Below are 22,309 nucleotides of genomic sequence, written 5' to 3' on the forward strand. Positions count from 1 at the left end.
GAAGAATGGGACTTAATTACCATTGAATTGCTTCACTGGGTGTTGTCACTACTTAAAAATCTTTTAGCTGTTAAAAGTGGTCATTTTATTAGCATTATCCATACCATTTCGTTTTTTTATAATTTGGATTTGTAATATTTATCAATATAAATATTTTGTGTCTTTATTATATTTACACAATTTTTTGTTGTTGTCAAGATGGCCTTCTTTTCCTTTGTCTCTCATTAAAAGTGTTGAATTTTGTAATTTGGTCATGGCCATTCAACAACCAGTTTGGTTGTATCATGGGTTTGGAGGAGATCAAGTTAATAATTGCTGGCAATTACTAAAAACTGGGGAGAAAACTGTAAATATCCAAAATATTTGTAACATTTTAAACATTTTTAGTTAATTTCTTAAATGTTATTTCAAAAGTCCCTTCTATAACAGTATAAGTGGGTTTTATTGGATTTTAAACAGCAATTCTCAGTCTCGGGTATAGCATTGCTTTATGGTTTAATTAGAACAGATGTACCAATGGTTTTCTTATTTCTCTCTCTCTATCCAGATATCCCAAGTTGCAAAAATTCATTTCATGGAGGTACCCCCGGACACGGACCCTGACCGTGCACACCAAAGAATTATGGGTGATAACACAATTTTTCAGAATTTTGTATTTTCTCATTTTGGAAGACCGTTCTTCTGTAATGACAGTCCTTCTCTCACTCACAGAAATCATGACCCGGGGGCTGGGGCACACTGTTTATAAGCAAGGAGAGCAAACACTAACCAACACATGTTACAACTTGCTCAGCCTGCTTGTATAAGCCCAGTTCTGTTATGTTAGCTAATAGACGCCCAAGCTGGCAGGCATTCATGTGTGTGATTGCGTAAATAATAATCTACAACAATACAATACAAGATGACACTTACAGTGACATTAGTGCTGTCAGTATGATGTGTTAATCCATGTTAATACACAGGGCGGCACGGTGGTGCAGCAGGTAGTGTCCTCCGGGTGACTGTCTGTGAGGAGTGTGGTGTGTTCTCCCTGTGTCTGTGTGGGTTTCCTCCGGGTGACTGTCTGTGAGAAGTGTGGTGTGTTCTCCCTGTGTCTGTGTGGGTTTCCTTCGGGTGACTGTCTGTGAGGAGTTTGGTGTGTTCTCCCTGTGTCTGCGTGGGTTTCCTCCGGGTGACTGTCTGTGAGGAGTGTGGTGTGTTCTCTCTGTGTCTGCGTGGGTTTCCTCCAGGTGACTGTCTGTGAGGAGTGTGGTGTGTTCTCCTTGTGTCTGCGTGCGTTTCCTCCGGGTGACTGTCTGTGAGGAGTGTTGTGTGTTCTCCCTGTGTCTGTGTGGGTTTCCTTCGGGTGACTGTCTGTGAGTATAATAAAGTTTGTCCTTGTGTGTACGTCCACCTCCTCATCCTCCCTCAGCTGTGACACTTTTTTCAAGAAAATGAATATGAATAAAATGATAACATGAAAGTAAGAGAGACAAATCAAAATAAAGGAACCTCATTGTTACAAAGTCACATCCCACTGGCTTCTCCCTTGACATATTTGTTGACAAAATCTTATCTCCTCATCCTGCAGTCAGCCTCCGATGATTCTGCCTGTATCCTAGTTGTCCTTCAGCCAGTCTTTTGTTTATATTACTGTGACAAACATATGATTTTATCAGGAAAATTGAGAAACAATATATAGATAGGGTCTGCGTATAAACCTGGTTTCATCCATATATTAAACAACCCGGCTTGCATCAAATAAATCACAGCAATGCCTCACAACTTGATTAATAGCTTTTAATCAAACAAATCCTTTTTGGTTTTGTTTTTTGATTGTTGCTCCCCTGCATTTATTGTATTTGAGTTGTTAATTCTTGCCTGTCTCATTGTTTTGCTAATAATGAGTCATTTGTATTTCTCTGCTCATAAGCAAGGCCTTAGGACTGGGACATTTTGTTAAACATAGATTAGAGCTAACACCAATCAGCCATAACATTAACAGGTCCTCCTTGTGTTTACATTTTACATTTTATCACCTCCACTGAACATACAGGCGCACTGTGTAGTTCTGTGATCAAAGATCTGTTGCACTGAAATGCATGGTAGCCCCCTTTCACCCTGTTATTCCGTGGTCAGGACACCCCTTATCAGTAAAAGCTGGGATTAATAAAGTCTTATCTTGTTGTTTCTTTATGCCCTTCTAGCACACACCTGTTATCATGCACGGTGATATTTGGATCCCATTCTATAAGCAGTGCTTTAGTGTAGAGGTCATAAAAGTCGTGTGCAGTTGAACAGTCCCATTCTACAATTAGTGCAAGAGGTTTCATTGGGAGGAGAGGTGACCACAGAGCTATTTATATCCCACAAATAATAAGACTAACAAGAAATAATAAGCTATAATATTTGTGAAAGAAAGCCTTTTAATAGCTTCAGTTTGAACTACAAAGCATCTGTGCTTTTTGTCTCTGCTGGGAGGGCGGGGAGGACATGTCCGGCTCACATCCTACAGCCAGAGAGTAAAACCGTTCAGCCATATATCTTTTTATGGTGGAAAAGCTGATAAGAATTCATCCAGGCTTGTTATGCAAACCAGACTTTGGAACCGGTTGCACTGTAAGAAAAAGATGCTTTGTACATGTGAAAAATGAAATGAAATATTTAGAAGTGTTTATAGTGGTTTTAAAAACAGTTTGGCGACACTACTTTTACATATTTAATAATAATAACAGGGCGACACGGTGGCGCAGCAGGTAGGTGTCGCAGTCACGCAGCTCCAGGGACCTGGAGGTTGTGGGTTTGATTCCCGCTCCGGGTGACTGTCTGTGAGGAGTGTGGTGTGTTCTCCCTGTGTCTGCGTGGGTTTCCTCCGGGTGACTGTCTGTGAGGAGTGTGGTGTGTTCTCCCTGTGTCTGCGTGGGTTTCCTCCGGGTGACTGTCTGTGAGGAGTGTGGTGTGTTCTCCCTGTGTCCGCGTGGGTTTCCTCCGGGTGCTCCGGTTTCCTCCCACAGTCCAAAAACACACGTTGGTAGGTGGATTGGCGACTCAAAAGTGACCGTAGGTGTGAGTGAATGTGTGAGTGAGTGTGTTGCCCTGTGAAGGACTGGCGCCCCCCTCCAGGGTGTATTCCCACCTTGCGCCCAATGATTCCAGGTAGGCTCTTGACCCACCGCGACCCTGAATTGGATAAGCGGTTACAGATAATGGATGGATGGATGGATAATAATAACAATCAAAAGCAGTGGTACTGTTCTCTGGGGTACTGAAGCAAAATTCTGTACATTTCGGATGTGTTGGAATGGTGTTTGTGGCTTAGAACTTATAATCCAATGTCACTTCCTGACTTCAGTACTAATTATGATGCCTGAATGTCATCAGTTCTTCACATAAATATGTAAAGCATTTATAGAACACAGATATGAAACGTGGGATGAGCAGGCTTCCATAAAGTTTTATTTATTCAAAATATTTATTCATACGAAAGATAAATCTTAAACTACTTTATTAAATTGTTCATCTTAAACTGCTTTGCATACACACACTGATCAGCCATAACGGTACTGTCACCTCCATGTTGCCCTGCTTATTGTCCCTTTTATGCATTTTTTGCGCTTCCAAAAGAACAATTATGAGCAGGTATGGCTTGGTTGGTGGATCATTCACACTGCTGTGGTGGTGGGGCTATAGTGTGTATTGTGCTGGACTGAGAAGAATCCACCAAACCAAAATATCTACTATGTAAAGTATACTTACACTGTGGTGGTTCTGTGGGTGTCCTGGCCATTATAAAATAGGGACAGAGCACCAGACAGTCTTCAGTGTATATCTGTAGAACTACAAAGTGCATACAGTCTGAGGATAGTGTGTGTAGATACAAGGATGTGGTAGTAATGTTATAGTAGATCAAGGTTTATTTTTACATAATAACTAAACAAATAAAATGAATTATAAATCATAACTAAAAACAGCCATTGGAATCAAGAGGAAGCAGTTTCAAGTGTGTCTTCTTGTTTTAACAGAACAGAGGATGGGGTCAAACAGGCTGTGGTTGCAGCACTGTATAAAATGATGGTGATTCCAACTGAGAAGAGCTGCAGTTACAGGGAAATGTATCAGCCACAGTGCAGTGTAGAGTTCGCTTGTTGAAGACAACTTTAACTTGCAAATACCCTGAAGGAAAAAAATTGATTATAAGCGAAAAAACATTTGTTATCAACTCTTTTATTACAGAACTCAGCCTCTCTGTGGTATCTCTCCTGACACAGGCGTGACAGAATTGGCATAATCTTAATAAAGTAGGGTGACCACATCTGAGGGGGTGATAAGGTCACGCCCCTTGCTGCCGTTGTGTGCTTAGCTGAACCCATGTGTGCTTTTAGGTCCTTTACACCTTTATTTCCTACACAAAACATGGGAATTTCTTTTTTAATTCATCCGAGAACTCATATTTCCGTTTCGGCATAGCTGCTCGAGATGAGGGTGGGTACATGAGCTTTGCCTGACGTAAACAAGGACTACTGACGTGCAGACTGACCAATTAAATGTTTACAGAGAAGGTCATCGACCAATAACGGTAGCTCTACAGTCAGACCGTCCAATCACAAGATTTTAGGCTACTTCACCACGCCCCCTTCTCACTCAAGCGAACCAATCGGAGTAGGGGAGGGCGGGATTAGTTTGTGAACGAAGTTCTATGTAAGCTCTAGAAAAACAAAATCCCGGACGTCTGTGATATTCCGCCCGGACATTTTTTTAAAGTCTAAAAAAGAGGACGTGTCCGGGTAAAAGAGGACGTCTGGTCACCCTAAATAAAGGTAAGTGACCAGTAAAATTAATTACTTTAGATCTGCCCTAAAAGCTTACCCATAAAGCATTTGGCTGTGAAAGCATTTTGCACTGGCAAAAATGTGACCCTGCTGGCACACAGTAAGTAGTGGCAAGCCATGTGAACCAAAACTAGCCCATTGGGCAAAACAGATCTGGCACTTGCTAGCAAAGATATGACTGTGGTGGCCAAGGCAAACTGTAAGTGAGGCAAGAGTAGCCAAAAATTACTTCTAAATAAAGTGTCCCGTCCACTCCATAGTTGTCATTCCTTGCAGCAAGAAGGCCATAAAAATGGAGAATGTGGGCCAGGCCAGGACCAGAATGCTATCAGTGTAGGGACACCATGCTCAGTGACAAGTGTCAGCTAAACGCGTACATGGAGGTGGAGTAGTGGCACTGTTTTCTTGAGTATCAGGGCTCCATCCATTAACTTTAAGATCTGCTGGAGAAGTGTTTATCATCCAGAACCAAGACTCTTACACTGATGAGTGAAAGAAACCTTAAACCTTACTGAGCTTCAAACATTCGGAAGGTGGAAAGTGTGCTGTAGCAAGTGTGGGTGCAGGTATTAGGTCAAAGAGTATGTGTAATGTCACTGGTACAAAGTTTAACCACATTGTTCAAGTGTGCATTGTAAGTTTTATCATGACAAAGAACAGAGGCAAAGTGAGGGTGCTGGTACCATGATGAGTGTTAATGACAGAACCCAGGGAACCTCAATAGAACCATGTCAGGTGTGTTCCAAACTTCTATTTTCAAGTTACAAAAAAGGCAGTTTGAGCTATGCACAGATAAAGCTAGCACAAACATGCAGTATCTCCACACAGTCTAAGCATAATCTAAGGTACAAAGACAGATAATAAGACAGCAATGGCATTGAATCTAAAGCTTCGAACCTCAGCATTGAAGGGCCATTCCAATAGTGGAACCCCATTCATTTACACAACAATTTTGCTAATAATTCTTAAAGTGATAAAGGCCTGGAAACATTCAAAGTTTCTTTGCACTCACACATTTCTTTAATAAAATGTTTCTCTAAGGAACAAAAGACATTGTTTTATGGCATTCTCAAAGAACCCTTTGAAGCACTTTTATTTTGAAGAGTGTGCTGTGAATGTGCATGGGACCTCTTGACATAGCAACCTCTGTTTCTGGGCTTGGGTGTGTTTCCATGGCATGGGAACAGTCCACTACTCTTTTTTTTGGTATTGTGTAGTTCCAATTCATACAGCAGTTTCTGGGTCAACTGGTTCTGCTACACTACTCGGGGCCTTTGTATTTTCCCATAGGAGCATTTGTGTCTGGGCCACTGTGTTAAGGATAGTATGATATTATCCCTTGGTATGGGAACCACTGATTCTGGGTCACTTCTCTTGATGTTAATCAGTGCTTAGTGTTCTCCGCACACTATTTCCTTTTCATAATCTAGGACTCGATTATACAGTCTCGTGAATTGGGAGCATGAATGCTAACAAAAGCTTCTTCTAAGACATGTTAAACCAGACATGTTTTGAGCAGCTGCTAATTTGGCACCTGGACAGCTTGTTTTCACATAACTGAGTGATAAGCACAATTGCAACCTACCCACACAAGTCATTTCTGTAATATGACATTGGATTTCATTCAGTAAGCAAAACCTAGTCCCAGACGAGGTGAGGACAATGATGTTCTTTGATCCCTGGACACCTGGGGTGTACGGATAAAAACCTTTCAGGGCTGAACAAATTTTGCATAAACACTAACCAAGGATTAGTAATTGGCTTATATTTAGAGTCATTTTTCTGCATGAATTTGTGGTTGTACTGAAGGCAGGTAGCCATTATCTGTGAGGTTTATCTTATGCAAAGGCATGTTACACATGTATATTCAGGTTAGAGCAGTTACACAGATACCCTCTGTCTTTACTCAGAGAATTTGATTGCATTTAGCCATCATGTGGTTAGAATGAATCAGTATTAGTCACAGTTCTTTGCTCAGGAAAGTATGCGCTCAAACTTGAAATGGATAAATGCACTGGAAAAATAAATAAAATTCATTCATTCATTATCTGTAAGTGATTATGCAGTTCAGGGTTGCGAAGGGGTGTGGAGCCTACCGGGAACCACTGGGCACAAGGCAGGAACACACCCTGGAGGAGGCGCCAGTCTTTCACAGGGCGATACACACTCAGACACTTTTGAGTCGCCAGTCCACCTACTAACATGTGTTTTTGGAACGTGGGAGGAAGCCAGAGCAAAAATAAATGTAATAAAAAATACAATAAAATAAAAACTAAAAAATAAGCAGGTTAGTGTCGCAGTCACACAGCTCCAGGAGCCTGTAGGTTGTGGGTTCGATTCCCGCTCCGGGTGACTGTGAGGAGTGTGTTGTGTTCTCCCTGTGTCTGTGTGAGGAGTTGGTGTGTTCTCCCTGTGTCTGCGTGGGTTTCCTCCGAGTGACTGTCTGTGAGGAGTGTGGTGTGTTCTCTCTGTGTCTGCGTGGGTCTCCTCTGAGTGACTGTCTGTGAGGAGTGTGGTGTGTTCTCCCTGTGTCTGAGTGGGTTTCCTCCAGGTGACTGTCTGTGAGGAGTGTGGTGTGTTCTCCCTGTGTCCGCATGGGTTTCCTCCAGGTGCTATGGTTTCCACTCACAGTCCAAAAACACATGTTGGTAGGTGGATTGGTGACTCAAAAGTGTCCGTAGGTATGTGTGTGTGTGTGTGTGTTGCCTTGTGAAGGACTGGCGCACCCTCCAGGGTGTATTTCAGCCTTGCGCCCAATGATTCCAGGTGAAGGTGAATATAAATAGATTTGAAAACAAGGAAAGGAAACATGTTTATTTTAGTTACAGTAAAGCTGACTTCTACATAACTGTGTGCTTTAATTTATGTCCACAAACTGGCATGACAGTCAACTTCATAAAAAATATTACACACAAATATGTATCTATTGATTTTTAATGTATACATATTTACATAGAACATGAATATTGCTGTAAAAGTGTCTATGTGCATTCAGCAAATTAAGCTGAACGTGTCAGAAACAAGTAACGTGTCTCCTTTATCTCATCACCCCAGTCCTTCCTGTTTAGACTTTCTCTCTTATCAGTCCGATTTCAAGGGAGAAAAAAAGTTATGTTTCTTCTTGGCCAGTCACTGTTCAACAGGGAGCGTTATAGTCCGTCTGGAAGAACTCAGCGGTCCATTCCACTATCCTCCTGCGGCTGCCTTCGAAAACAAACAGCTCGCAAACGTTCACAAAACTCCAGCTCCTCCTTCAGAAAGAAATGTAAAAAATGTATAGTCAAAACATTAACACAGGATAAGCCACATATGTGAAATAATGTTTACAATGCATTCATTTTCGTTTCATTCTGCTCAGGGATATGATGCGTCTGGAGCTCACCCAGAATCACCTAAAGCAAGGCAACTGTCCATCACAGTGCATAACACACTCACACCAGGTTGCAAGTAGTAGCAGAGGATGACTACAATCCTGAAGCTGGGAAACACACGTGTAGAGAGAGAAAAAGGAGAAGATCTATGTACCTGGCTCTCCTCTCGTCCGTGTAGCTCCTGGATTTTCTGGTTAAGCAGCTCTTCCAGACCCAGAGATGGGTCTGTACAGTCTGAAACTCCTCTCTCAGAGTCCTCAACTAAACTGTGTAAGTGCACACAAACAGAAAAATGTATACATTTATTTGTTGAATAAAAGTGAACACGTATGAAATGACTATTTGACTGAGTAGGAAAAGAAGATATCAGCTAAAATTGATTCATTAAGTAATAGGCACAGTCTTGTATTCGAACAGTTTTGGGCGCTGTTCAGAGTGACGCAGCAAATCCACTCACCAGCAGAGAACACCGAGCACATGCTCATGCACTGAAGAGTGAGGTGAACGAAGCACTGCTACTAACTGCTGCACCATTCCCATACACAAGACTGTATCTGTGAGAGAGAGAGAGAGAGAGAGAGGGAGAGAGAGAGAGAGAGAGAGAGAGGTTGGAAGGAAGAAAGACCTTTAATGGGAAAAATATACAGCAACAGCAGAGGTGTGCAGCAGATTTGAAATAACTTACTATGCTGTCTTTTATTAACAAGATTCATTTGTTTCCTCCCACAGTCCAAAAACACACGTTGGTAGGTGGATTGGTGACTCAAATGTGTCCATAGGTGTGAGTGAATGTGTGTGTGTGTGTTGCCCTGTGAAGGACTGGTGCCCCCTCCAGGGTGTATTCCCGCCTTGCGCCCAATGATTCCAGGTAGGCTCTGGACCCACCGCGACCCTGAACTGGATAAGGGTTACAGATAATGAATGAATGAATGAATTTTACTGGATATAGATTTTCGTGGACTTGTGTCATTATACTCCTGAATGTAATGGTATAATTTATCCTTGTTGAGCATTTTGAGCTGCTTAAGTATGAAAGGTGCTATAAAATTGATTGATTGGTATTTTCTATACTATTATTATTATCATTTCTGAAGAATTATATAAGCCAGGAATAAAAATGTATTAATATAATATCGCCATGGCAAATTTAAGAATAGTGAGAGAGACAAATCTCACACACACACCAAGAAGCACACACCTTTGTGTTCAGGGTGACTGGTGAGCAGATTAAGAAGCAGAAACGCCGACTTGGTCCGGAGCTTCTCGTTGTCCGACTGCATTCCCCTCATCAGCACAGAAAAGCCATCTTTGGACAGGAACTCCTGGAGACCTTCTTCCTGTTCCCTCACTAAGCCTTAAACAGAAGGAGAAGCAAGAGGGTTGTTTTTAATGCATTCGCAATAAACACATTAAAGGCCTGAAGTATGTATTTGAATGCTGATTTCAATGTTATGCAAACTTTCCAATATCAGACGAGAACAGTAATAAAGTAGGTTTTACTCGTTTATTATTAAGTAATGAGCAGGTGTTTTGAGGACAGGGGTGGGCGATATGGCCCTAAAATAATATCACGATATTTTAGAGTATTTTCACGATAACGATATCCTTGGCGATATGACGAAACAATGAAAAATACTTTTATTAATTTCAAGAACTCACTATTGCAACGAAAAATGTTATATTAATATTAATTATATTTAATATATGTAATAGTTTTATTTATTAAAAACTTTTATTTTACTACAAATGTAATTTCAATCATTCAGAGCCACTTCCCACTGTACTTTTCCCTGTGTCTAAAGACTCATGTAAAGAACATATGCCATATTATTGCCAATTGCATGGCGTTGTTAGGTAAACATGTTAGGATATCTCGATATTGACTTTTTTTTTTATAATTTATATAAATATCTATATACGTTTGGGCGGCACGGTGGCTTAGTGGTGAGCACGTTCGCCTCTCAGTGCTGGGATCTTGGGTTCAAGTTCCATCTGGGTGGAGTTTCCATGTTCTCCCTGTGTCTGCATGGGTTTCCTCAGGGTGACTGTCTGTGAGGAGTGTGGTGTGTTCTCCCTGTGTCTGCGTGGGTTTCCTCAGGGTGACTGCCTGTGAGGAGTGTGGTGTGTTCTCCCTGTGTCTGTGTGGGTTTCCTCTGGGTGACTGTCTGTGAGGAGTTTGGTGTGTTCTCCCTGTGTCTGTGTGGGTTTCCTCCGGGTGACTGTCTGTGAGGAGTGTGGTGTGTTCTCTCTGTGTCTGCGTGGGTTTCCTCAGGGTGACTGTCTGTGAGGAGTGTGGTGTGTTCTCTCTGTGTCTGCGTGGGTTTCCTCAGGGTGACTGTCTGTGAGGAGTGTGGTGTGTTCTCTCTGTGTCTGCGTGGCTTCTCTAATAACTGTCCTGGTGTGTGAGTGAATGTGTGTGTGCCCAGATATGGATTGGCGCTCTGTCCTGGGTTAAACCCTAGTGCCAGATGCAGTCCTCCAGGTGGACGGTCGTTCCTGGGCGAGAGTACGCTGTGTGCGTTTGGCTGCCGCTTCTCGCCAGTGTGTGTGTGGATTGAGCGTTCTGAGCAGTGTGGATTGTAAAAGCGTCCTTGGGTGTATAGAAAGGCGCTATATAAGTGTAAAGATAGATAGATATATGGCATAGCCCCAATTAGGACTAGTCTACAGAAGAGTGCAAAAGCTCCAACATCTTAACACTACAGGAGTTTTGGGCCTGGATAGTTAGCACCACTAGTGTTGTTATATTAGAAGCAGTTGAGTAAGAACTGTTCCATGATTCTCAGAGGAAACATGTGCTAGCTTTCACACATGAAGTTTTGTGACATTGTGTGATTGTGGAGAACTAGCTAAAAAGGTAGAATGTGCAATGACTAAATTGAGAAGAAAATGATCTGGAGCAAACTCGGATGAGCCGTAACCTAGTTAAGTTCATATATTAGAAGGGGCATCTACACGTACATAATGTAGAGTTACTTTAAATTGAGTGTTAATCCTACTAATCATTAAAGCTATACTACCTCTTAACAATACATAACGATTCTTAACAATATTGTGCAGGGCCACATAGGGTGATCCACCAATTTTAGAAATAGTGTGGTGACTGCCCATCACTTTTTGGTTACATTTAAGTGGGTCATTAGGAAAATAAAACTTTTAGCACAAACTAATAATCATGGTTTATGTTAGGACACCTTATATTCGCTTAATGTCTGGTCTGGAGCATTTTTACTGTTGCTAGGAGACGGTTTACTGATTGTACTCTGAGCCATTCTATGTATAGTCCAAAACCACCAGTGTCTTTGGAGTATTTCTTGTGTTTTAGTAACCATTTCAAAATGAATTAACTTTTAAATGCATGTAAATAACTTGTTTTAAGGCATGGTGCCACCCCTGATATCTTAAACAGCGCATCCTTAGCAACACACTCATTTCAAACTGTACTTGCACTAACTAATATATATATTATTAGAATTAGGCGCTTATATAGACTACTAAGCATGTCATTGACGTCTAGAAAAGCACATAAAATCATTTCTATAATTAAACACACACACACTGACTCACAGGAGATGGCGTAAAGTGCTTTGACTCTGACGGTAGGGTGCGGGTCACTGTCAGTGAGCTGCAGCAGTGTGTGTAGTGCCCCCTTCTGGAGAAGGTAGTGCTGTACTTCTGGCATGTTCTGAGCACAGCTGGCAATGAGCTGAGCAGCTCTCCAACGAACTCCAGATTCAGAGTGACACAAAAACCGAGATACACACACTTCCAAACCACCCAGCTTCATCAGGTCTGTGAACACACACAAAGATACAATATTTAACCTTAATTTACATTTAGTATATACTCAGGTGACCAAATATCCTGGGAATACATGCACCTTGATGGGGTTTCTAAATCTGCAAAAATGTCTGGAGTTTTCCCCCATTCCCAGTTCTTGCCCTAAGCCTTAAGGAATTCTTGAAGTGTGCATTGATGATGTTGTTGAAGAGTGAAGAAAAAGGGACTTTAGGGTTCAAGGGGAGAGTATAACTTGGACAAACATGGCAATTTTATAGAAAATATAAAATGTATAGAATGTTACACTGCTTTGAACCATTGCACAATGGCACGTGAAGTGTATAATAAAAGAGCATACAACAAGCGCTCAGTATTTGCAAGAAAACATGGGTTGTTGCTCACCACTTTGTGCCAAACCCTTTGAAAAAAACTGTGAAACAGTGCAAAAATAAATTTTTCATATACACAAAGATTCAAGATCAGTCCATGTAGGGCAAGGCTGGAAAACTGTTGAATCAAAATGCCTTTCGAGAACTCAAGAGAGGACTGCATGGGAGTCCGTCATGCTACCGTGACATATATTATACAGTCCACCACTGCTTCAAGAAATGCAGCCTGAACTGCTATCACACAAGGAGATAACTGCAACCAAATATTGCTGAGCACCTATAGTCTTGTATTAAAGGCTAAGCACCACTTAATGGACCTCCATGAATATTCCACATTATTGTAGTTACTGACAGATATAAGTATGAATTAAAATGAAAATAGCAGCTTAATTTGCTTTAAAACTGACAATTTTATTAAATTGACGGAAAAACCCGAGCTCGCGACGGAAATTCTCGAACGCGACCGTGACGTCACTGGTGGACAACAGCTGAACAACGCCGCGGTAAAACACCATTATGACTGACTGTTATGACAGTATCTAGCTAAATAACCAACATTATTCATGACAATAGCCTAGCAATAAGCTAAACTCAAATGTAGAGGTACCGTTATTCTTGTAAATGTGATCGAAGTCGAACTCGAATTCATCCGACACTATAAACCTCCGTAATGCAGCTACGTAGCCGAGTATAATCTGAGCCACCGAGTTTAGCGAGTCAAGCTAACGTTAACTATCCATCCATCCATTATCTGTAACCGCTTATCCAATTTAGGGTTGCGGTGGGTCCAGAGCCTACCTGGAATCATCGGGCGCAAGGCAGGAATACACCCTGGAGGGGACGCCAGTCCTTCACAGGGCAACACAGTTAACTAACGTTAATTAACGTTAACTAACACCAACTAAAACAGGCGAAGTGAGTGTCCTTACCCTGTTTACCTCCATGTTACAGAGGCTCTTGAACACCTTTCGTTGGGGTCCTTACATGCCCATATTGTTGGAAAAGCGCCAGTGAAATGAGCTACAGATAACGGAGTGAGAGGATGGTCCTTTCCAAAGTGCCCGTTTAAAGTGGACAAATTTAGTCCATTTTCTGGATATTTTGGGATCTTTGGGCCATTTGTGCACAGATGTCCCACTGTACATTGAATGATTGCAGCCAAAAACAACACACCTTTTCGTCATTTTGCATTAAATTAAGTGCAGCTTCTAGAGTTGTTGTCCACCGTCTACGTCACAGGCAAGACGCCTATTAGAGTTTCCCAACACCGCTGGGGGGGGGACCAACGGTCTTTTAAACCTTATTCCTTCAATTAGTAAGAAATAACATGTTTTCTGACTATCAATAAACACAAGTTAGGAACTCAAATTCCACTGTATTTATTTGTTTGACACTTTCATATCGCTGGTGCTTCGCCTTTAAAAGAAATATTCCACTTGCAAATTTCAACTGTTGGTATCCTCAGTTCTCAAACCAATAATAAATATAAAGAAAAGGAAAACTGAGGTAACCGGGTAGAAATATGCTACTGTTCCAATGTTTATGGAGTGTGTTACAGGCATCAAAATTTTAATTTGTTTGTATTTACAAAATACAATAAAATTTGTCATTAAAAAAATCACTAATGATTTTTTGTCCTTTTATCTGCTAAATAAAAGTTCAAGTGAATTAACAAATCAGAGATTTCATTTTTTATTACAGTTTTAGAAAGAGTCCCAGGTTATGTGGAAATGGGGTTTGTAGCTGTGCACCACACACACCTCTAGCATTGTCCAGATTCTCGCAGAGATCAGACAGTAACTCAAGTGCAGTCTCTCTTTCATCCTCTTCTTCCTCCTCTTCTCCCTCGCCCTCTCTTTCTGTGCAACCCTCATCTCTCAGCAGCACGGCAATACACTGCTTCATCTGCTCCACCTCATCCGTTTGCCCCTTACAAAACTGTGCCAAAGCCCCCCGCAAGAACTCCAATCTCTATTGAGAGTGAAAGTGAGCGGGAGAGAGAAAGACATATAGAGAGAGAAATCTTCTGTAAAGCAATGCATATATAAGGGTTATTAGGTGAGACATTTACATTTTCATGTTATTAACATGAGATAAAATGATCATATTAAAAAGGACCTGGATTGTAAATCTGGAAATAAAAATAGAAAAATAAATTGTAGAGCTTGCAAAAAGTGTTTGCAGATCCCTCTCTTAGCAATTAATTCTCCATTTCTGACTTTCTGTTGGTAATTATTTGATTTAAATATTAATGTGAAATATGAAGTTGTAACAGGACGGCACAGTGGTGCAGCAGGTAGGTGTCGCAGTCACACAGATCCAGGGACCTGGAAGTTTTGGGTTCAAGTCCCGCTCCGGGTGACTGTCTGTGAGGAGTGTGGTGTGTTCTCTCTGTGTCTGTGTGGGTTTCCTCCGGGTGACTGTCTGTGAGGGGTGTGGTGTGTTCTCCCTGTGTCTGCGTGGGTTTCCTCCGGGTGACTGTCTGTGAGGAGCGTGGTGTGTTCTCTCTGTGTCTGCGTTCCGGGTGACTGTCTGTGAGGAGTGTGGTGTGTTCTCCCTGTGTCTGTGTGGGTTTCCTCCGGGTGACTGTCTGTGGAGAGTGTGGTGTGTTCTCCCTGTGTCCATGTGGGTTTCCTCCTATAGTCCAAAAACACACATTGGTGTGTGGATTGGCAACTAAACAAGTGTCTGTAGGTGTGAGTGAATGTGTGTGTGTGTGTGTGTGTGTGTGTGTGTGTGTGTGTGTGTGTGTGTGTGTGTGTATATCGCCCTGTGAAGAACTGGTGCCCCCCCCAGGGTGTGTTCTTGCCTTGCGCCCAGTGATTCCAGGTAGGCTCTGGACCGACAACATCCCTGAACTGGATTAGCGGTTACAGACAATGAATGAATGAAACTGTAATATAAATTTGAAATCAATCTTGACATGAACTTATCAGAGTGTAAGGGTAAATTTCGAACAGCTCCAGTAATATAGCCCCTGGACCCTATCATGACCTCTGCTTTACCTCTTGTGACATGGGCTCCGGGGGCATGGGGCCATCAGATTCTGACCCAACTTCAACAGCCAATCGCAAAACCCCTTGTAGATTCTGAGGAAGACGTCTGTTCCCTTCTGCCATCTGTACACGTCACATATAGAAAAATGACTGTAGCAATCGTCAAAATCACAAAAATACCATCACAAAATAACATCTAATAAGGTATTAATCTTTTAAGTATTCTATTACTGCACTAAACTATTTGCAGGAGAAATTTGTAGTTTGACATCCACCCTCGGGCACTTAGGTTTTCTTTAGGAATGTATTTTTTATTCTACGACTTTAATAACAAATTAAATAATAATTAAATTTAATGTGTGTTGTCTTTGCTATAAATGTATGAATTGTAAGACTGTAAAGAATACAAAAAATAATACTAATAACTGCAAGACCAGCACAATGTAGTGCTTTATATATTGGATTATTGTCAGAACTGCAGTGACAGACATTGTGGTGGTGGTGGAGCTTTTGCAAATAGATCTGTCACAGCATCCTGTGACCACTGATAAAAGACTAAAGCATGACTATCAAATACTGTTCAGTACAGCAACAGATAAGCTACTGTCTCTGACTTTGCATCTACTTGGTGCAACAACAGGATAGAGGTGTCTAATACAGAGGCCAGTGGGATGCTGCCCACAGGAATCTGTTGGTCGGATATTTTTAGTATCAGAATAATCCCAGTCCAGAATTGTCACCAAGGTATTTACAATCCCAGCAGAAACTTATTTGTCTGATTCACTCATACTAGTGCAAACACACACTTGAACAAACAAAACAGTGTTGCTGCAGTGCTGAGAAATCTCTACCACCAAAATGACACCAGCTCAGTGGAGGTATTGCTGTGGCCAAGGGCGACATCTTGTGGGGTTGGTAAATGTTATGTAGTATTAACGATAATTTAAAATTAAGCATTAATACACTACATTCACAAGTACTAACATCAATATCACCAATATCACCTTCTTTAAACCATTTAAACCAAAACTCACACATACTTTGGATTCTATATTATTCCAAAAAACAGACCTAATCTATGCCCAGGCTTTTGCCGCTCTATTTATTTGATGAAACATAATGAATGTTGTGACAAAGCAATACTTCTCATTGGCTATTTGTAAACTACTTAATTTGAAGGTTACTTTTTGTGGAATAAAACACAATAACTTTTTAATTCATCCGAGAACTTACATTTCCGTTTCGGCATAGCTGCTCGAGATGAGGGTAGGTACTTGAGCTTTGCCTGACGTAAACAAGGACTACTGACGTGCAGACTGACCAATTAAACGTTTACAGAGAAGGGTATCGACCAATAACGGTAGCTCTACAGTCAGACCGTCCAATCAGAAGATTTTAGGCTACTTCACCACGCCCCCTTCTCACTCAAGCGAACCAATCGGAGTAGGGGAGGGCGGGACTAGTTTGTGAACGAAACTTCTCGAAGTTCTATGTAAGCTCTAGAAAAACAAAATGCCGGACGTTTGTGAAATTCCACCCGGACACTTTTTTAAGTCTAAAAAAGAGGACATGTCCGGGTAAAAGAGGACGTCTGGTCACCCTATGTTTGTGTGATAGTTATTTCTAAGCACTACAGTGACATGGTCAAGGTCTATTAATGTGTGCTTCATTAGTATAAGTGGATCAGATACAGTAATTCTGCTGGAGTTTTCAAACACTGTGCCAACTCTGTTAAACACACGTACTTGGTTGATCAACCTTGTAGATGTAAAGAAATAGACAGCAGCTCATCTGTTGCTGCACAGTTTGTGTTGATCATGCTCAGGTCACTGAATCATCAGAGGTCACTGAACACTTTTGGATGGATATTTTTGGTTGATGGACTGCACTCAGTCTAGCAGTGACACTGATGTATTTAACAACTCCAGCATCACTGCTGTGTCTGATCCGCTTTTACCAGCACAACACACACTAACATGCCAACACCAGGTCCTATCCATTGAAAAACAGGGTTAAACAGGACTGGAATAAAATTATGCAAAGCAACAAGTGGACTACCGTCTATTTTGGGATAGTCGCAATACCGTCACATAAATTTGCCAATGGAGTAGGAATCTATTTTGCCTTCCATGTCCAGGGAATAGAGTAGAGTTTGTGAAATTCCGCCCAGACATTTTTTAAGTCTAAAAAAGAGGACATGTCCGGGTAAAAGAGGACGTCTGGTCACATTAGTATTATATCACAGTTCTTCATATTTTAGAAATTAGCTGAAATACCTTACAAGTAAAATATTTTAGCTTATTTCAGTGATGTACGTTTACGTTTATTAATTAAATAATATAATATCTACATTAATTTTATTCCAATAACAAATTCAGACCAATAATTTACGGAAACTACACAATTATTACAGTGACAGACAGACAGGACTAGAGCAGTATATAGTCCTGAATAGCACTATATTTCTGATAATAGCTTGTGCTGTCACTAAACCTGGTGGGGTCATGGAGTGTAGTAAACAGAAAGAATGAATGAAATCAAACAGTCGGGTAGCGATAGTCCACAACAGTCTCAAAACGTGTTCAAAGTCACAGATACTCTGCCAAAAACTATCGTGATCTAGCAGTTTTCATTCTGTAAATTCTCAACGTTCACGCACAGAGAGTTAACTGTAAAGCGGGCCAACACTTGTTTCACTTTATTTCCATTTAATCTTGTGACTATTGAGATGACACAGTTCGGTTAAAAACTCCACACTTCAAACACGGCGCTCCACATCAAAACTGTGATAAACATCCTCTTACCTTGAGAAGTGGGTCCGCGCAGTGCTCGGTAGTTTAACAGCGGCTCTTCGGCGATACGCGTCTGAAAACGCGTGAAAACGTGCGTGTATTTGAATGAAGGAGTGGAGATCCAGAATATTCTCACACTTTCCTCTCCTCGCTGCAGTTTACTACCGTGACGTCAGTCCAACTTTGATGATGTCGACACACATCTACCGTAATACTTGGAGACTCTGTTCTAAGAGTGAGGTTTCTACACAGAAAATGTTATGTACATTTATTTTTTTAGTAGTATTCAGGATACAAAAGTGTATACTTATCTTTGTATAATTATAAAATATATGAATGTGTTCATTGTTAAAATTAATTCACTTAATAATTCATTCATTCATTTGCAAGGTGGGGGCGGCACGGTGGCGCAGCAGGTAGCGTCACACACTAGCGTCACAGGAAGTGACACTCCCTGGAGCACTAGGGAGTGGGGGGAACTACTGAAACAAGGACTACTGACGTGCAGACTGACCAATCAAATGTTTACAGTGAAGAGTTTCGACCAATAACGGTAGCTCTACAGTCAGACCGTCCAATCCGAAGATTTTAGGCTACTTCACCACGTCCCCTTCTCACTCAGGCGAACCAATCGGAGTAGGGGAGGGCGGGACTAGTTTGTGAAGGAAACTTCTCGAAGTTCTATGTAAGCCCTAGAAAAACAAAATGCCGGACGTTTGTGATATTCTGGCCGGACATTTTTTTAAGTCTAAAAAAGAGGACATGTCCGGGTAAAAGAGGACGTCTGGTCACCCTAGTCAATGTCTGTCCCCTATTTTGCCTTTAATAAATTAATAAATAATTAAAATAATGTATATCTCTGTTACAGTTACTGAAAAGAAATAATTCATTTCATTCACTTCTTTGTGTCTAAATATCTAAAAATTACTCTCAATGTTATATGTCATTATTTTTCTTTTATTCCTTGTAAAATCGTTAGCTCCAGTGTCCTGGGGTTGTGGGTTCGAGCCCCAATCTGGGTAGCGGTAACTAGTCTGTGGTGTGTTCTCCCCGTGTCCGTTCCGGTTTCCTCCCACAGTCCAAAAACTCAGGCTGCTAAATGGACTGGCTACTCAAAAGTGTCTATATGTGGTGGGTGAATGAATGTTTTAACGAGGTTAAATAAAGTTTTTTTTTACTGGATCGTATCTTTAAATGTTCTATTTTTAATGTTTTATATGTTCTATATTTTTCAGAATTTGTAGCCCAGTGTTTTAGAAAGCTTACGTTCAACTCGCAGCCGTTATTTTCTCGCGCATGCGCAGAAAGGCGCTTCTATTCCGTGGAAATGGCGGCGCTCGTGGGTCTCCGCGCGGGTTTCTCCGGTAAGAGTGACCGCAGTGGTTTGTCAGCGGGGCTCGGCTTTTTAGGGGTGTGTGAGAGAGTGTGTGTAAAGCTGGAGCCGTTATAAAGTGGGCCGGTGTTGTGAGAATGGGAAAACTGAAGGCAGTGTGTGGACGGGGCTGTGTGGCGCGTGGATGCTCCCACTGCACGAGAGCAAGGTCACAGTCCAGTAATGTAACAGGATAACGACCAATCAGTGACTTTAAACTTGGTCATGACATAGTATTAAATATGTTAACGTTTCTGAAGGATGTGTTGCCTCTCGGTTGTTTCGTAACGAGAAATGCAGTGCCCTTATTATTGCTCCAAATGTTAAAGCTCATAAAACATATATAAGATGCTTCCCTATTGTTTCCTAGATAGACATTCTTTGCACATACTTCTAATAAATGTTCCAACTGAAAAAGATAATGCATGCTTGATAACTGCTCCCTTAAATGTGGTGTACTCACTGTTTCGATTGTTGTGGTTGATACAAACATGGGCTGCATCCTATATTTTCCTCACTGTGACTCTAGGAATATAGCCTTAGTGAATCTGCTGCAACACTTAATACTACACATGTAATTAATATAACACATACAGGATGCTTTTTAAATACTTCCTGATTAGACACTCATTGCATTTTCCACTGATAAGAAACGTTAAAATTGATAAAGAGAATTAGTAGGCCTCCTAATGTTATATAGCAGCTGTTAATGACACAGAATTCATCCCAAATCCTTTGTATTTTCCTCGTGTTCCTCATGTACGAGGCCACAAAACCAATAATTATGATATATGTAAATAAAATAATGTCATATCTTTAGTACTCTAGTTATTGGCTGTTTAATAATTTTTGTTTTCGCCCTCCATCAGCCCTCCAGCTGACTTCCTCTAGTTTACTGCACAGCTCCTTCAAGTTGGTAAGTGGCAGCTGCAACACAGCTTTTTTACATTGATAAGACAGGGGTGTCCTGAGTGGGTGTTTGCAGCACAGTTTATTGACTTTCCTGCTCTACTACTCCTTAGAAACCTGGTAATCGATGTTTGTGTTAACGGAAACAGAATGTGTAAAGGCCACAGGACTTGTTTCCTTTGATTGACAGCTAAAGATCTCTCCCACTCTCTATCTAATTCTCAGTGTGCAGTCCCTCTCAGCCGTAGGAATTTTGCAGCCGATGCCAAGAAAGTTTTTTCCCGTAGTAAACCTCACCTCAACATTGGCACTATTGGCCATGTAGACCATGGGAAGACCACACTAACTGCTGCCATCACCAAAGGTAAGAATTACACTTTAACAGAAGTAGTCTGAGTGAATCCTAACACTACTGCAAACTGTCGCAGTCACGCAGCTCAAGGGAACACACCACACTCCTCACAGACAGTCACCCGGAGGAAACCCACGCAGACACAGAGAACACACCACACTCCTCACAGACAGTCACCCGGAGGAAACCCACGCAGACACAGAGAACACACCACACTCCTCACAGACAGTCACCCGGAGGAAACCCACGCAGACACAGAGAACACACCACACTCCTCACAGACAGTCACCAGGAGGAAACCCACACAGACACAGAGAACACACCACACTCCTCACAGACAGTCACCAGGAGGAAACCCACACAGACACAGAGAACACACCACACTCCTCACAGACAGTCACCCGGAGGAAACCCACACAGACACAGAGAACACACCACACTCCTCACAGACAGTCACCCGGAGGAAACCCACACAGACACAGAGAACACACCACACTCCTCACAGACAGTCACCCGGAGGAAACCCACACAGACACAGAGAACACACCACACTCCTCACAGACAGTCACCCGGAGGAAACCCACACAGACACAGAGAACACACCACACTCCTCACAGACAGTCACCCGGAGGAAACCCACGCAGACACAGAGAACACACCACACTCCTCACAGACAATCACCCGGAGGAAACCCACGCAGACACAGGGAGAACACACCACACTCCTCACAGACAGTCACCCGGAGGAAACCCACGCAGACACAGGGAGAACACACCACACTCCTCACAGACAGTCACCCGGAGGAAACCCACGCAGACACAGAGAACACACCACACTCCTCACAGACAATCACCCGGAGGAAACCCACGCAGACACAGGGAGAACACACCACACTCCTCACAGACAGTCACCCGGAGGAAACCCACGCAGACACAGAGAACACACCACACTCCTCAGAGACAGTCACTCGGAGGAAACCCACACAGACACAGAGAGAACACACCACACTCCTCAGAGACAGTCACTCGGGGGGAAACCCACGCAGACACAGAGAGAACCTCCAGGACCCTGGAGCTGTGTGACTGCGACACTACCTGCTGCGCCACCGTGCCGCCCACACCAGTGATTCCTCTAGGATTATTTTAGCAGCAGGGGCAGACCCTCCCCCACCCCCTCCTCAACTAATTAGCTAATTTAATCTACCTGTCTCTCTTTCTCTTCCTTCTTTCTCTTCCTTCTGTCCGGTGTGTAGAAATGTAGAAATCGGAAGACTGGAATGGGTGTCACCACATATTCCCACTTCCTGTAGTTCTGTAAATTCTTAAGCTGCCAAAGCAATAAATTTGCAGCAGCAGCAGAGGCTGCATATATATATATATATATATATAAATGACTTTCATTTTCTGACAAACCTAAATATATATATATATAAATATTGCAACTAGAACAGTTGACACAGAGCTAGTGAGATCATGAAGCCTTCTTTCATCTTGCCTTTTGCTGTGTTTGTGTGTATTAGTCTTGTCGGGGGCAGGAGGAG

At 42.0% G+C, this 22,309-nt stretch overlaps 2 protein-coding genes across 2 annotated transcripts in view; one reads left to right on the plus strand and one right to left on the minus strand.

Annotated features, from left to right (window-relative positions):
- Nucleotides 1–7,664: 7,664 nt before the first annotated feature.
- Nucleotides 7,665–18,348, minus strand: hspbp1 (HSPA (heat shock 70kDa) binding protein, cytoplasmic cochaperone 1). Its single transcript, XM_066675355.1, has 8 exons — nt 18,149–18,348; nt 15,354–15,467; nt 14,109–14,319; nt 11,747–11,971; nt 9,378–9,533; nt 8,637–8,733; nt 8,334–8,445; nt 7,665–8,059 (listed from the first exon to the last, which is right to left on the minus strand). Exons 2-8 carry the CDS (start codon nt 15,465–15,467, stop codon nt 7,979–7,981), a joined length of 996 nt encoding a protein of 331 aa, XP_066531452.1. The 5' UTR covers nt 18,149–18,348; the 3' UTR covers nt 7,665–7,978.
- A 478-nt stretch (nt 18,349–18,826) lies between these two features.
- tufm (Tu translation elongation factor, mitochondrial) overlaps nt 18,827–22,309 on the plus strand; it is an 11,014-nt gene continuing 7,531 nt past the window's right edge. The window contains 6 exon segments of the mRNA XM_066674657.1: nt 18,827–18,906; nt 19,116–19,267; nt 19,372–19,500; nt 20,378–20,424; nt 20,643–20,781; nt 22,289–22,309. The exon segment at nt 22,289–22,309 is cut by the window's right edge and continues 146 nt beyond it. Coding sequence (XP_066530754.1) covers nt 18,842–18,906; nt 19,116–19,267; nt 19,372–19,500; nt 20,378–20,424; nt 20,643–20,781; nt 22,289–22,309 — 553 coding nt within the window. The 5' untranslated portion in view covers nt 18,827–18,841.

The sequence above is a fragment of the Hoplias malabaricus genome, chromosome 6 (assembly GCF_029633855.1).
Source record: "Hoplias malabaricus isolate fHopMal1 chromosome 6, fHopMal1.hap1, whole genome shotgun sequence".
NCBI lineage: Eukaryota > Metazoa > Chordata > Actinopteri > Characiformes > Erythrinidae > Hoplias > Hoplias malabaricus.